This window comes from Equus quagga, chromosome 15 (genome assembly GCF_021613505.1).
Source record: "Equus quagga isolate Etosha38 chromosome 15, UCLA_HA_Equagga_1.0, whole genome shotgun sequence".
Taxonomy (NCBI): Eukaryota; Metazoa; Chordata; class Mammalia; order Perissodactyla; family Equidae; genus Equus; species Equus quagga.
This window is the reverse complement of record NC_060281.1, coordinates 71,351,648-71,367,232: the sequence shown is the minus strand read 5'-3', so window position 1 is coordinate 71,367,232 and position 15,585 is coordinate 71,351,648. Positions and strand designations below refer to the sequence as shown.

The 15,585-nt window shown below is 52.9% G+C and overlaps 1 protein-coding gene across 1 annotated transcript; it reads left to right on the top strand.

The window, feature by feature from the left end:
• The first annotated feature begins 1,723 nt into the window (after positions 1-1,723).
• On the top strand, positions 1,724-14,694 carry ORAI1 (ORAI calcium release-activated calcium modulator 1). Its single transcript, XM_046638759.1, has 2 exons — positions 1,724-2,270; positions 12,891-14,694. Exons 1-2 carry the CDS (start codon positions 1,938-1,940, stop codon positions 13,491-13,493), a joined length of 936 nt encoding a protein of 311 aa, XP_046494715.1. The 5' UTR covers positions 1,724-1,937; the 3' UTR covers positions 13,494-14,694.
• Positions 14,695-15,585: the final 891 nt, after the last annotated feature.

Below are 15,585 nucleotides of genomic sequence, written 5' to 3'. Positions count from 1 at the left end.
TTTCAAATTCCAAGTTCCCTATTCTTCATAAAAACACAGAGAAAGGCCTCTGGGGGAATCCTAGAGACTTTTGGGAGGAGGGGCCTTCAGTTTTTTCCCATAATGTGGGTGAATGGAGGGGCGCTCTCTACTGGTGACAAGAGTTAAATTTCAAATCACTGACCTGGAATGCCACATGCTTGTGACTTGACTCTGGGATAATTATGAGCTTCACTCATTTCTGTCTCTCCCACACTTATTCATTCAACAAATATTTAATGAGTCCCGAGTATGTGCCAAGCGATGTTCTAGATGCTGAAGGTAGAATTGCGAAATTCTAGTCCCTGCCGTCCTGGAGCTCAGATCCTAGGGGACAGCTCCTAGCCCAGTACTCTACCTCTGCCCTCCGCTATTTCGCAGCTAAGTTGGCCTCCTAATGCTCCAACAGCCAGATACCGCTGCTTCAGGGTCTTTGCATCTGCTGTTCCCTTCCCCTCTGGAAAGCAGGTCCCTGGCTCTTCGCATTGCTGGCTCACGTCTCAGCTCAGATGTGACCAATTCAGAAAGTGTAAACTTACCTTATTTGTTTGTTTATTGTCTGTTCTCCCCACTAAAATGTAAGAGTCCATGAAGGTTACCATTTCCTGGAATCCTTCAGCCTCGCACTTCACAGGCGCACAGTAAACACTTGCTTTGAGCTTTCATTCACTCATTCAAAAAAACATTGGGGCCTGCCCAGTGGCGCAGTGGTTGTGTGCACGGTCGGAGGCTCTGCGGTCCGGGGGTTCCCCTGTTCGGATCCCAGGTGCGGACATGGCACTGCTTCACACCCATGCTGTGGTAGGCATCTCACAGATAAAGTAGAGGAAGATGGGCACGGATGTTAGCTCAAGGCTAGTCTTCCTCAGCAAAAAGAGGAGGATTGGCAGTAGTTAGCCCAGGGCTAATCTCTAGGAAAAAAAAAAAAACTTATCACATGCTGGCCAGCCTACTATGTGTCAGACGCTGGTGAACCGTAAATGAACACATTGAACAAAACAGACCAAAAACCCCTGCCCAGAGCATTCTAATAATAAGATTGCAGCCTCTGCATCACCCACCCCCATTTCCTTGCTTTATTTTTTTTCTATACATTTACCACCTAAACTATTATAACTTACTCTTCGGTGTTTGTGTGTTGCCCCCCCCCCCCGAATGTAAGCTTCCTGAGGGCAGGGGACTTTGTCCACCTTGTTCACCACCTATTCTGAGCGCCTAGAACAGTGCTGGCACCCAGGAGATGCTCAATAAGCAAAGACTAAATGAACTCTAGACCTCAGCTTGTTCTTTTTCCTGCAGAACTTGAGCCATCTTGTTCCAAAGGGGAAATGAGCCTCACGGGGCGCCCACAGGTGACCTCAGGCGGGCCGACCCAGGAGTCCGAGCTCCAGGAGAAGGGCCGTCGGAGCAGCGGCGGAGACTGGAGGCCCCGGGGGCGCGAGCCCAGCGAGGCGTAGTGGCCTTGGACACTTCCAGGAAGGGGCGCCAGCGCTCGTGGCGCCGAGCGGGTGTTGTGGGCGGTGCTGCCCGACGAGACGGATCACGTGACTCGAGCCGGCACCGCCCACCTCCTCTGGGCGGGGCGTCGGGGTGGGCGGGGGCGCATGCAAATCAGCCTGAGGCGGCAGCCAATCGCGGCGCGCGCCGAGGGTCCGGGCCCCGGGATCCGGACGCTGGCTCGCGCGCAGGCTCGCGTTGCTGGCTCCCCGGGCTTTTGCAAGAGGCGCGGCGGGGCTGCGAGCTGGCGCTGCAGGCGCGTTGACGATCTCGTCGTTGTCGTCGGCGCCCGGCCACGGGAGGCCGGCCCCCGCGCGGGGGCAGGCGGTCGCTGCCTCAGGCGGAGGCGGAGGTGCGGCGTGGGGTGGGGGCCGCCGCCTTCGCAGGCGCCCGGGCCAGCCCGCGCCTCTGCAGCGTGCTCCATGCATCCGGAGCCCGCCCCGCCCCCGAGCAGCAACAGCCCCGAGCTTCCCCTCAGCGGCGGCAGCAGCAACAGCGGCAGCCGCCGGAGCCGGCGCCGCAGCGGGGACGGGGAGCCCCCGGGGTCGTCACCGCCGCCGCCGCCGCCGCCTTCTCCTCCTCCTCCTCCTCCTCCTGCAGTCACCTACCCGGACTGGATCGGCCAGAGTTACTCCGAGGTGATGAGCCTCAACGAGCACTCGATGCAGGCGCTGTCCTGGCGCAAGCTCTACTTGAGCCGCGCCAAGCTCAAAGCCTCCAGCCGGACCTCGGCTCTTCTCTCTGGCTTCGCTATGGTGAGCTCGGGCCGCCCTGCCCTGCCCCCTCTCCTGTCCTGATTGTTCCCTCCCGCAGCCCCGATGGGGCCCACAGGGGAGCAGGCGGGCTGGGGTGAGGGGAAGAGCTGGGAGAAGACTTGTGGACCCTGGAGGGGACCAGAGGTGTTGGACGTGAGCACAGATGAGCGACAAGTGATACCCGATTTGGGAAATTGGGAGGGTGACAAACCATACAAATGTCCAGGGTTGAGGGGCTCAGGTGCCTTCAGATGTGCAAGCTCGATGCAGCAAGGAGAGAGAAACAGCAGGATCCTCGAAGTAGATGTGCAAGAAGACCGTCCCACATATGTTCAGGGAGAAAGGAAGGACACAAAGGGTCTGATCTCCTTGGGAGCAGGTGTCAGGAGGTGGGAAGAGAGGGACCTCTGAGCTGTCTGTCTTGTGCCCCCACACTTGAGGTCAGAAGAGGCTGGCCATGTTCTTTTATTACCTGGTAGAGGGGATTTCCTGACACCCTTTCTCCCACCGCATTTTCCGAGAGCCTGAGCCTGCTGTGCTGACAACCACTCCTCACTTTCAGTTTCTTCCCCAGAAACTTGCCACTGAGTCACTGGGTGTGGGGGAGGAGGGTGGGACATGTTCCTGTTGAATGGGCTCTTTCTTGATTTAGGGGGTTGGCATAGTTTCCTCTCCCCTTGCCCTGCTGAGCTAGAGTAGAAACAAGCCTGTGATGGGTGGGATGGGTGAGACACAGGTTGGGCGGAGAAGTGGCCTTGGGGATGCCTTAAGGCCTGGAATCTTGGAATCTTGGCACTAGGCCCTACGTAACAATTGATTATTATCACTTTCTTGGTGACATCAGCTCTCTTGAATGGGGTCAGCCCCCCCCCACCCAAGGTCTCTAGCCTAGAGCTCTCCTCCCTTTCCCAGTGATTGAGCTGAGCCCTTGGCCTTGAGGGAGGGCGTGGCTGCACCCTTCTGTTTTCTTGGGAAGGGAGTGTGTCTGGTCCTCTCGCTGAGTTCTACAAACAAGTGGGCCGGTGCAGTGGAGCCTGAACTTTTTAGAAAGCCTGAGCAGGCACAGAGCACACCAGCCACAGTGGAAAGGCCAGGTGACCGGGTGTGGAAAAGAGCTCTCCCAGCCCTGCCACTTGCTGCTTGTGTGACCTCAAGCAGAGCCCTCTCTGGGCCTTGATTTCTGAATCTGTAAGTGAAGGCTGCTGCTCAGAAGTTTCTCTGACTTTAAGAATTAAGTTGAGGGAGCCCTTGAGAGGGGGTGAGATTGTGTGTGTGCATGCGCAAGGGAGTGGGAGTCTAGTTTCTGGTTTTGGTCAATATGATGAATTCCATCCTATGTTCTGTCAGTCCCAGATCCTGTGCCACCCATCTCTGCCTTGTGCCTGAAGAATCTCAAAGAATAGCTGACATTTACCATGCACCTGCTGTGTACTAGACACTGCATAGGTTCCTTAACTTCCATACTCCTCAGCCACCCTTTTGAGGTGAGTCTTGTCATGGGACTGCCCGAAGGCCACCCAGCTAGTCTGCTGGAGGGAGATTTGAACCCGGCTCTGCTGGCATCCAGAACTCAGTTAGGCTCTTGTGCCATTTGTGGTGTATGGAGCTCTGATTGATATCCAGCCAGGGACATGTTAGGACCAGGCCTTCTAGGGAGTGAGAAATGGAGCAGAAAAGTTTCTTTTAAACAAAATAAAATTTTATGTTTTGGGGGAAGGGAGAGGAAGGGAGTGACATCAGCGATTGTCAGCTCCCCGCAGCAGGGCTCATCAGGTGCCATGCCTGTTCCCTTTTTCTTGGGATCGTAAATTCATAGCTGCCCAGGCCCCCTCCCACTCCAGGAGAAGTGAGGACCCTGCCTTCTTGAGTCTTGTCTTCCTCCCGAAGAAGCCAGGCCTTTTAATCAAATGTCACCTCCCTCTTCCTCTTGCTAAAAACAGTGTGAGGAGGCAGGGGCAGCCAGCGACTTTGGGTGGGCCTTGGCTCACCCAGACTGTCTCTTGGGGACCTTTACTTTCCCCAGCCAGGGTGGAGAAGGCTTCCTGGCTCCAAGATGGAATCCCCAAAGTTCTGCCAGCAGGGAAGGGCCGAACCCCGTGACAGCCTCCATTCTAGTGAAGCAGTTACAAGACGGTAACTGCGTTTGCCATCAGTCTGGAAATCAATGAGAAAGATGGGGTTCGGGCAGAGAGTGGGGTTCAGCAGGGCAGGTGTGCCCATGCCCCACCCCCGCCGCAGACACCCAGCTTTGTGAGTGAGCCTCCGAGAGGAAGGGGTGCTGCACAGCCCAGTGCCATGGAAACAGAGCGAGCAAGTTTCCTGGACTGCTCCCCTTTAGCCTGTGAGTCAGCACAAACAACTTCCTGCCCCCGGAGGGCTTCCTTCCTAGAGACCTGGAAAACCAGAGGAACTGAGATGACCTTTGATCTCCAGGGTGTGGGGGAGTTGGTGTGGATGGGAGGCTCACCTGCTCACCAGGTGAGATGGAGGGAAAATCTCCCAAGAGCCTGGAGGGGATTGACCCCCACCACCACGACCGTGGGTGGAAGGGCCTGGCGATGGGATCTCAGACAAGCAGCTTTACTCTTTGGGGGCCAGTTTTCTCATGTGTACGAAGGGGGCACAGATCCTCTTCCTTCATGGACTTACATAAGGATTCATTAGGAGGCCAGATTGGGCCCACGAAGGGTTGAGGAATTTCCAGGATCTGATGGTGTATACCTTAGCTGGACCCTCTACTGTGCAGACAAGATTCCTGCTCCTGACAGCATTTTTAGAAACAATAGGCCTTGGCTGGGCTCAGCATTGATTCCAATGAAAGATACAAAACCGGGGGCCCTGGATGAGCACAAGATCAGCATCCTGCACCCTTGAGCCGAGGATGCTGTCATGGGCTATGATCCATGCCGTCCGTGCCTCAGTTTACCTCTCAGTGAGAGGCAGCCAGCCTCAGCTTGGCCCTGTGCCCTACAGGACCATGGCAAGCATGCATGGCCATCTTGGTTAGCTGGGGAGGGCAGAGTGTAATGTTAGCCTAAGCAGAAGATAATTGGGAAGGTCAGCCTGCTGCTGTAAACAAAATGCCTTCCACGACCTGGGATCAATTATTTTTGGATTATCTGCCTCCTCAAGTTCTCTGCCCGCTAGCACCCTTTTGTTCCCAGGTTCCAGAGCAGGTTTAGAAGTTTCTTGGAATTTCTGTTGAAAATGAGTTGGAAGGAAGAACTCAAATCATAAGACACTGAGCCTGTGACGTGTTCGGAGTTTGGTGGGCATGGAAGTGAGAGTAAGAAGTTACCAATCACGTTGCTGATACTAATGGTAATCATTGCTGTTGTTAACTGGGCTCGTGCAGTAGGCTCGCTGCTGTGCAAAGTATTGTTGACCCGTCTCGTGAGGGTAGGTGCTCATCCTAGGTGAGTGACGTCCTCACGGTTACCTGGCTGGTAAGCTGCTGAGCTCTGGCCTGTAGTGTAGCCCCGTTGCTAGAGGAGAGGAAGCATCAGAGTTGGGTAGGGCGGAGCTGGGGGGCTCCAGTGTGGGAGAGCAAAGTAAGACAGCTTGGGTTCAGATCTGGCTCTACCATTTACAACAGTGAGACCCTGGGGAAGCCACTTAATGGCTCTGGGCCTCAGTTTCCTCATCTGTAAAATGGGGGTAATAATAGTATCAACCTCATAGGTTTGGTGTGAGGATTCACTGATTTAGCATTTGCAGAGCACTTAGAATATCCCTGGCCTGAGTACCCGGGGAACTCGCTTACCTTTGTTCCCATGGTGTTGGGACTGCCTTTATAAGGGTTAACTGATTGGGAAGAATGATTCCAGCTAAGCCTTGAGGGTGGTAGAGGTAGGGCTTGAGGAAGAGCCCCTGATCAGAGGAGGTGTCTGGGACAAAGTCACAAAGATGAGAAATTATAGGGTCTCAGGGAAGGGCAGAGGGGCTGATGTGGCTGTAGCTGAGGGTGTGTAGGGAGTAGTAGAGAAAGATGAGTCTAGCCAGGCAAGATAGTGGAGGGCCTTGCCTAGCTGTTTAGGAAGTTTGAACTCTTGTATTGGCAATGGGGAGCCATTGAAGGTTTTGGAGCAGAGGAGTTACATGATGAATTCTGGGATAATGATGATGATGTTGCTGAACACCAGGCATGAGTCTGGACCCTTTTCTTTCATTCCTTTTTTTTTTTTCTTTAGAGTTTATTTTTCCCTTTTTCTCCCCAAAGCCCCCTGGTACATAGTTGTATATTCTTAGTTGTGGGTCCTTCTAGTTGTGGCATGTGGGATGCCACCTCAGCATGGCTTGATGAGCAGTGCCATGTCCACGCCCAGGATCCAAACTGGCGAAACCCTGGGCCACCGCAGTGGAGCGTGCAAACTTAACCACTCAGCCACAGGGCCAGCCCCCTTTTCTTTCATTCTTATTGAATCATCAGAAGGCTCTTAAAGTCGTGTACTATAGATAGAAAATCTAAGGCTCATAGAGGTGAAGATCACCCAGCTAGTAGAATTCAAGCCCTGGTCTGTCTGACTTGGAACCTTTTCTGCTCAACCAACCTCTCACCCGTCACCTTAGCTGGTCGGCAACTGGGCCTTTGAAGTCTTCTGGGTGTGCGGCTCTGCACTCCGGGCTGTGTAGAAACGGAATTTTGCTGAATGCCCTGAGGGGAGGACACTCCCTGCCTAGCTGAGAAGCCTCTTGTAAAACTTCACAAGTGCCTGGTGGTGCATTTCTAGAACTTTCCACTGGGATCTGTGTTGAGCTCTGCTGGTTGCTGGGTCCGGGGCTGATGAAGGAGAAAGCTAAGGCTTCCCCAGGTGGCCTATGGCAATCAGTGCTGGGGAGAGGAGGAGCTCCCTTGGAGAAATAAAACTGAGAACATTTAAACAGAAGCCAGGAGGCTTCTCCCTGATAGGCCTTCTGGGGAGCCTTGAATGTGTTCCCCAGCAGGGACCTCTCAAACTGATAGGGCCACACGCTGTTTTCTTCAGAGGAGAATTTCCTGGGCCTGTGATTTCACAGCCTTCTTCGGGAGCATGGTTCTAATGCAGGAATCGGCCACCCTTTTCTGGGAAGGGCCGGATAGTAAATATTTTCAGCTTTGCAGGCCACACAGTCTGGGTGGTAACTGCTCAATTCCGCCATTTTAGCTCAAATCAGCCACAACTGATAGGTAAATGAATGGACGTGGCTGTGTCCCAATAAAACTTTATTTATAAGAGCTTCATTCTTCAGGCTGCAGTTTGCCAACCCCTGGTCTAAGCGGTGGTCTCCAAACTTTTGAGTGCACACCCTCCCCAAAAATTGTTCATGCTAGCCTCAGTATTTGTACGCGTATGTATTACATGTTATGTGTCTGTGTACGTATATATAATACATATTATGTATGATATGTGTGCTCTAATCAAACATCATGTGCATTAAAACATACATAAAAATACAACATTGCAAAGTTGAAAAGATGAGCTAAATAATGTCATTAGAAGCTCTGATACGGTCTTCTGATTTCCAGTGGGTCACACAGGATTTAGAGACCCGGGGCTGAAATACCTATAAGTAAGGTCAGCTCTTCAACGATCTTTTCCTGAGGTCCCTAGTGGGACAAGGTCCAGCTCTAGTTGCTGGAGAAACAAAGGGAAGTGGAGCAGAGTGGAAGCAGACCTGTAATTATGTCTTTAGAGCACGTTTGTTTGGTAAGTACGATAGTGGAGGAGCATAATTGAAGGTCGCTTATCACAGTCGAAAATACTTATCTGCCTAAATGCTTAGTGTCTGCCATCCTCCCTGGGGCAGGAATTTTGCTGTCTGACTTCCTGCTTTCTCTCCAGCAGAGCCACAGGGTCCTCCAGGCAAACCTGACGAAGTCAGAATTAGCCAGATGAAGAGAAAGTCTAGGCTTGTTCTCCCCCCAACCCCCCAGCTGCAGGTTCAACTTAGTGGCTTATGACATAAATTCAGTGAGTCACAACCAGCGTTGGGTCTTGGTTTAAATGAAACAAGAATGGAATGAAATAAAAAACAGCATGCATGGAGTGTTGTAAGAATAGGCTGCTATTAGTGGGCTTTCAGGATAAATATTATTTGGGGAAGCTTTTGTTTCTCTTATGCATGTGCGCGTATCTATTTATAGAAACTTTTGGAGTACTGGACTGCAGTGGTCAAAGAGTCTGTAAACCTCTGGACTATGCCTCAATCCCCTCTTAATAGACGGTTTGCATTTGAGATGGGCTGGCAGGCTCAGACGGCCCTGCGTGACCCTGGGTGATTGCGGCTTGGCGGCCCTTGTGTGCCAGGCTGCAGCCACCCACCCTCCTAAAGACTGAACCAGAGAAGCCTGGGCTTGGGAAAGGAGACTTGTGTCTCCCAGCTGTGGGCCCTGGGGTCAGGCTGGGCGTGGGAGGGCTGCCTCAGAAGGGCCTGGACTTCCAGGCAGGCGCCAGGTGGCCGGGGTCTCCGTAGAGCCCAGCAGGAGTGAGGAGAGGTGGTTGGCATTCGGGCGTGGTGGGCAAATGCCTGGCAAAGCCAGCCAAGCCCTACCCTTTGCAAAATCACGTGACCCTCTTCTTGGCTCATGCTTGAAAATTGGCATCCCCAAGTCCCCTGTTGGGGAGTTCTTAGACAAGCGTGAGGGGGGGCTGGCGGTCTTTTGCCCTTCCTACCCCTTTAGGACCCGTGTGGCCAGGTTCAAAGAGGCCCGTGGCTGGCTGGGAGCTGTTTATTTTATTTTGGGTTAACGGGCCCAGCACTCCAGCTATATTTACCTTGCGAGGCTGCTTGCAATCTGATCTGATCTCTCTGGGACTCAGCTGGGGCCCTGGGAGTCGCCTGCCAGATTCCGTGAGGCCCCCAACTTTACTCTCTATATCCGGGGCGAGATTTCCCAAGCGGGAAGCATTCTGGAAAAAGCAGTGGCTTTTATTCCTGTGAACACTTTTCATCAGGATCCAGGATACGTGCCATCCGTTCCTTTCTTCTCATTCTGAACCATTCCTTTCCGAAGCCCCATGGCGCTGAGCTTGGTCCTACAGCCAGCCTGTGTGGTCGAAGTTCCAGAATTGTAGGGTCCTGCGAGGGTGAGGGGTTTTTTCCAGAGCACAGCAGCAGGCCCCTTCCCTGTCCTCAGAGGGCCCAGCGTCACAGGCTGAGCCCCCCATCCCAAGACCTCAGGGAAGGCTGGCCCGTTCTGGTGTCCCCAGGCCAGGTGTGTGTTGGCAGCTATGTTTTCTGGCCCTGGAGCCTGTGGGTGTGACGAATGGTGTGTAAAGGGGGTGGTTTCAGTCCTGCTGAGGTGGCCGTCTGGCCAGGTGTGGTTTGGGGCTCGCGTTCTCCTTGTGCCCAACGTTTGCAGCTGGGGCAGCCTCAGAATGGAGCAGGTGAGGCCCAGAGTGGGGGTCCAAGACCCACACCCATCCCAAGGGGTGGAACATGGGCACATGGGGTCTGCTCTCTCCAGCCTGAGCTGAGGGCATCCAGGGGCTATTTCTCTCCCACTTCAAGCTCCGTGTTTTTTTTCTTAACTAAGACTTGTTGAGTGCCTCCTGTGGGCCGGCCCTGTGTTAAACAGTTACATGTCAAGACCTCATGTCATCTCCTCAGCAACTGCCTTAGTGCATGTGGGTGCTTTAACAGAATCCCACAGTCCCACAACAGACATGTATTTCTCACAGTGCTGGAGGCTGGAAGATCCAGGGGCCGGCTTCCTGGTTCATAGACGCTGTTCACTCTCTGTGTCCTCCATGGCAGGAGAGGCGAGGGAGCTCCCTGGAGTCTCTCTGATAAGGGCACTAATCCAATCTTGAGGGCTTCACCCTCATGACCTAATCACACCATCACACTGGGGGTTAGGATTTCAGTGTGTTAGTTTTGGGGGGACACAGACATTTAGTCTGTGGTAGCAACCATGTGAGGGAAGTACTGTTCCCCCCTTTGCACACAAGCTTTCCAGCCAGGTGGACTTGAGTTCAGATCCTCCGCTCAGCAGCAGTGTAGCCTTTGGCACCGCCAGCCTCCCCTCTCTGAGCCTCAGTTTCTTCATTTGTAAAAGAAGACTAATGATGTTGCTGATAATCGCTGACACTTTATTAAGCTTATTATATGCCAGGTCTTGTTTTAAGGGCTTTGTATGCATTAATTCATCTTATATCAACCACAAGAAGTAGGCCCTTGTTGTATATGTGGAAGCTGTGGCACAGAGTGGTTGAAATACTTGTCCAAGGTCACCAGCTTTGTAAGTAGAGGAGCCAGTTTACTCTTCATGGCTATATAGAGGGAGCGGTTCCAGGTGAGGGAACAGGGTGGGAGCATTACCTGTATGTGTCCCCCCCTATATATACCCCCAGCGGCCAGCTCAGGGCCTGATGCACCTGACGGATCCGGACGTTTCCGGTGAGTGAATAAATAGCCAGTGGAGCAGGGGCAGCCGAGCAGCAGGCTCTCCTGCCTGTCCCTTCTCTGGTTTCAGGTTCCGGGGCAGCAGGCCAAAACAGGAAGAGGAAGTGCTGGGGGTGGGGAGGTGGCAGGAGGCACTCGCTGCTGGGGTTGCCCCCCTTTTCCAGTGTGGGCAGCCCGGGGGACAGAGACCAAGGGGCCTTGGGATGCGGCCCTTAACTCTCCATGCCCTGTGGCCGGCCCTGACGCCCCGTGTCCCTCACCCGAACATACTAAGAATTCTCAGCGTTGGCTTGAGGCCATGAATGATCTTAAAAGAGGTTGAAATCCTAATGGCACAGCCCCAGATTTATATGAGCTTGAAACATTTCGTAAACTCCTGGGCTGTAAAGTTACGCAATCATCACTTGTGGGAATTCCTAGGCAAAAGTCTGTGGATGTCATTGGAACTGTCAGAAAAGTCCTATGAATATATACGCCTGGGTGTTCTAAGGAGCGTGTCCCTTATTTTCACCAGGTTCTCAAAGGTCTTGGACCCCAAATCAGCTCTACACTGTGACCTTAATCTCGGCCTGTCCCCTCCTTTTGCAGATATGAGGGGAGGGTCTTACCCAAGGTCACAGGGAAGCGCAGGGGTGGTTCCGGCACCAGAACCCAGGCCTGCCGGTTTGGCCCTGGTGCTCTCTCAGCCCAGGCGTGCCCCTCCAGCAGGAGGGTAGAAACCCCAGAGGATTCGAGATAGAGACAGCGGGATTGGGGATGGCGTTTCTAAACTGAATAATAATCATAATAAAGTGAACTGTCACTGAAGGTTTACTCGGTGCGAGGCACTAAGTTTTACGTGGATTGACTCAATCCTCACAACAACCCTCAGTCATGTATTCTCTTGTATACTCATGTATAAAATTATTCTCATTTTATAGATGAGGAAACTGAGGCCCAGCAAGTCAAAGGAACTTGCCAGAGTCACACAGCCTAATAAAGAGCAGAGGAGTCAGGGTTCAAAGCCAGGCAGCCTGGCTCCAGAGCCTGTGCGCCTAACCACTGCCCACACTGCCTCTCCGGGCCCTAGGAAGGGTGCGGAGGTACAAGACATGAAAGAGAACCGGGTCAGGCGTCACGGGCAGAAGGAGAGCTGGTGGGGAAGGAAGGGGCCCACTTCCCTCCCAGGAGTAAGCAGAGATCAGGGCAGGCTGGTGTGGGGCTGGCGTTAGATCTCCCGCTCTGAGCCTGGCACATACGGAGCAAACACTATCCTGAGTGGTATTGCCGTTGGCGCTGGCTGCCTCAGTCCTTCCTGCCCCGGCAGGCTGACCCTGGCAGTGTGCCCACTGCCCGCTGCTCCCGGCCCGGATCTGATGAGCTGGCTCCTTCACATGGGGGTATTTCGCAAGGCCCAGGTGAGAAGCAGCGGGTAGTAGGCCCGGAGCATGCATGTGGTGACCCTGGATCCACGGGTCTCGGGGAACTGGGGAGCAGCCAGTGCATCAGTCCTGGGGTCCTGAGCCCAGAGCCGGGACTGGGGAAGGAGACGGCCCCAGGGCTTGTTCGCACAGGCTGCTGGAGCCCTTCTCTTCTGGGAAGCCTCACCTGGTTCCTTGTTGGTTGGTGCACTGTGTTCTCAGAAAGGGCCTAGGTGTGACCTGGGAGGGCCTTCATCTCTCCCCCAACCGCAGGGTGTGAAGGAGAAGCCTCTGCTTGGGAATGGGAGTGGGGGCCAACAGGGAAGGGGTTGGTGGTTGCTTTTTTAATGCAGACTTTTTTTATCATCATAAAAATATACATAAAACTTAGCATTTTAACTATTTGTGGTGGTTGGTTTTTAATACCTGGCTGGGTGGTAATTGTAGTGCTTACTATTTGGGAAGTATTTACCATGTACCAGGAGCTCTTGTTTAATTGTTAAATGATATCCCTATTTTACAAAGAAGAAAGCTGAGGTTCAGAGAGGTTCAGCGACTTTCCCAGGGACACACAGCTAGTGAGTGGCAGAACTGGGATTCAAATCCAGGCAGCCTGGCTCCAAGCCTGCTTTCTTCACCAATACTTTCAGCCGCTTCTCAGCCTCAAGTGGGGGGGTCTTATTCTCCCCATTATATAGATATGGAAACTGAGGCTCAGAGATGCCAAGTGACTTACCCAAGGTCTCAGAGCTTGATGGGAGGAGAGCCAGGATTTGAGTGCAGCTCTGTGGGCTGTGACCATCCTGGTGCTTAGCCCGCTCTCCCCTTCTCCCAGGTGGCGATGGTGGAGGTGCAGCTGGATGCTGACCACGACTACCCGCCCGGGCTGCTCATCGCCTTCAGCGCCTGCACCACGGTCCTGGTGGCCGTGCACCTGTTTGCGCTCATGATCAGCACCTGCATCCTGCCCAACATCGAGGCGGTGAGCAACGTGCACAACCTCAACTCAGTCAAGGAGTCGCCGCACGAGCGCATGCACCGCCACATCGAGCTGGCCTGGGCCTTCTCCACTGTCATAGGCACGCTGCTTTTCCTGGCTGAGGTCGTGCTGCTCTGCTGGGTCAAGTTCTTGCCCCTCAAGAAGCAGCCGGGCCAGACACGGCCCACCGGCAAGCCCCCAGCTGACGGGGCAGCTGCCAACGTCAGCAGCAGCGGCATCACCCCAGGCCAGGCCGCAGCCATCGCCTCGACCACCATCATGGTCCCCTTCGGCCTGGTCTTTATCGTCTTTGCTGTCCACTTCTACCGCTCACTGGTCAGCCATAAGACGGACCGACAGTTCCAGGAGCTAAACGAGCTGGCCGAGTTCGCCCGCTTGCAGGACCAGCTGGACCACAGAGGGGACCACCCCCTGACACCCGGCAGCCACTATGCCTAAGCCCTCCCAAGTGTGGGTGCTTCAAAGCTTTGGCCTTACGCCCTTCCCCACGACCTTGTCCTGCCCCAGCCTCAAGGACAGCCTGCACACGGGGCTGGGTTTTCATCAGAGGGCAGAGTGGAGGGAAGAGGCTTCATTTTTTAAGAGAAATTACTGCACTTTGAAACTTTCCTCTAAGAGAATAAGCACTTCCTGTTCTTCCAGCTCCAGGTTCACCTCCTGTGAGGAGGCCACCGGTGGGAGCCAGAACGGGGACAAACACTCCCTTTGTCCCTCCTCCTCCCCCGTGCCAGTGCCACCTGGATGCCTCCTGTCCTTTCCGTCTTGACCCCTCCCTCCCCGTTCAGCATCGAGTGTGTGCGTGCGTGTGTGTGTGTGAACACATAAATATACTCACAAGGGACGCCTCCTCTTGTGTCTGTATCTGTTGGGTCTCGACTGCCTGGTACTATTTCTCATGGTGCCCCAATCAGGTGAGCCTCTGAGCAGATTTTTTCAAGATTTTATTTCAAGAAATTTCAGAACTATGCAAAAGTTGCATGAATAGTAACTGAAATGTGTGTGTGTGTGTGTATATATATATATATATAGTCAATTCTTATTCACAGTAGTTCTGTTCTATAAAATCACTGTGAACGCTGAATTAGTGGATATTGAACCACTGCTCCTAAGGGAAATACGGGGTTAGGTTCCTGCCAGCCTCCAGTTACATTTTTGTCAACCGATTGACACATAGCTTGTTTTAGGTCTGTTTCTGTTTAAAGACACCTTACTTAACATATATGGTTGACTCATTAACAGGGAACTCACTGCCAATAGCACTGTCACTTGTGCCTGACTTACCTAACGGGTATTTTCTCCGTAAGGCACGTCACAGCCTTGCTGTGCTCAGGAACAGTAGATAGCGAGTTTGCACTCCACTTGAGATCCAGTACTAACTCCTAAAAGCAAGGACATTCTGCTACATAACCTTAATTCAATGACCAAATTCAGGACATTTGATACAATACTATCACCTAATAGAGTGTTTGTGTTCACTTTCCCTCTCGTCCCAATCATGTCCTCTCTAGATGTGATTTTTCCATTCAAGGTCATGTGTTGCACTGAGTTATCACATCTCGTTAATCGCCTTTAATTTGAAACATCTTTCTTTGTCCTTTGTAACATTGACCTTTTTTTTTTTTGGAGGAAGATTAGCCCTGAGCTAACATCCAGCACCAATCGTCCTCTTTTTGCTGAGGAAGATTGGCCCTGAGCTAACATCCATGCCCATCTTCCTCTACTTTGTGTGTGGAACACCTACACAGCATGGCTTGAGGAGTGGTACGTAAGCCCGCACCCGGGATCCGAACTGGCGAACCCCGGGCCGCTGAAGTGGAGTGCACGAACTTAACTGCTCCACCACCGGGCCAGCCCCAACATCAACATTTTTTGAGTCCAGGCTTGTGGTTTTGTAGAATGCAGCCTCAGTCTGGTTTCTCGGATGTTTTCTCATTATAATTAGGGTGTGCATTTTGGCAGGAATATTTATCTCCATTTTGCAGATGACAAAACTGATGCCCAAAGAGGTTAAGTAATTGGCCAGAATTCAAACCTGAAAAGTCTGGCTCAGAGCCCAGGCACTCAAAAAATCTGACATGGACTGATTCTGGCTTTGCTTAAGAACTTGGAAGATCCAGCAGCAGCAGCACTGGGCTCAGCTTGCAGAGCAGCAACGAGCAGGAGTTGAGTTGCAGCCACCCTCTTCCCTGGGAGATGTGTTGCCACAGTCCCCACCACTCCCTCTTGTCTCACACAGACCAGCTTCATTTATGTTACTTTCCTGGCCCTCATAGGCCTTTGAGTTTGAGGCCTTTCTGTCTGTCCCAGAAACCCAATATGGAAAGTGGTTTATAAAAACAAAGTGCTCTGGCTGAAGTGAAAGTTGTTTGGGGGAAAGTGTGGCCTTAAGCCCTTATCCTTCTGTGCAGACTTAGACACGGCTGTTGCAGCTTTGAGGGCTCCCTGCTTCTGCGGAGACCTGGGGTGCAGCTGGAGTAATTCCTGGACTGTGACTGTAAAGTAGGTTTTCTTTCCTAAACTTGGCTGAACT

Bases quoted from the DNA above. Each gene is read 5' to 3' on its own strand.
- ORAI1 (XM_046638759.1), top strand. From the start codon at position 1,938: ATGCATCCGGAGCCCGCCCCGCCCCCGAGCAGCAACAGCCCCGAGCTT. The intron at 2,271-12,890 runs GTGAGCTCGGGC...CCCTTCTCCCAG, and splicing joins TTCTCTCTGGCTTCGCTATG to GTGGCGATGGTGGAGGTGCA.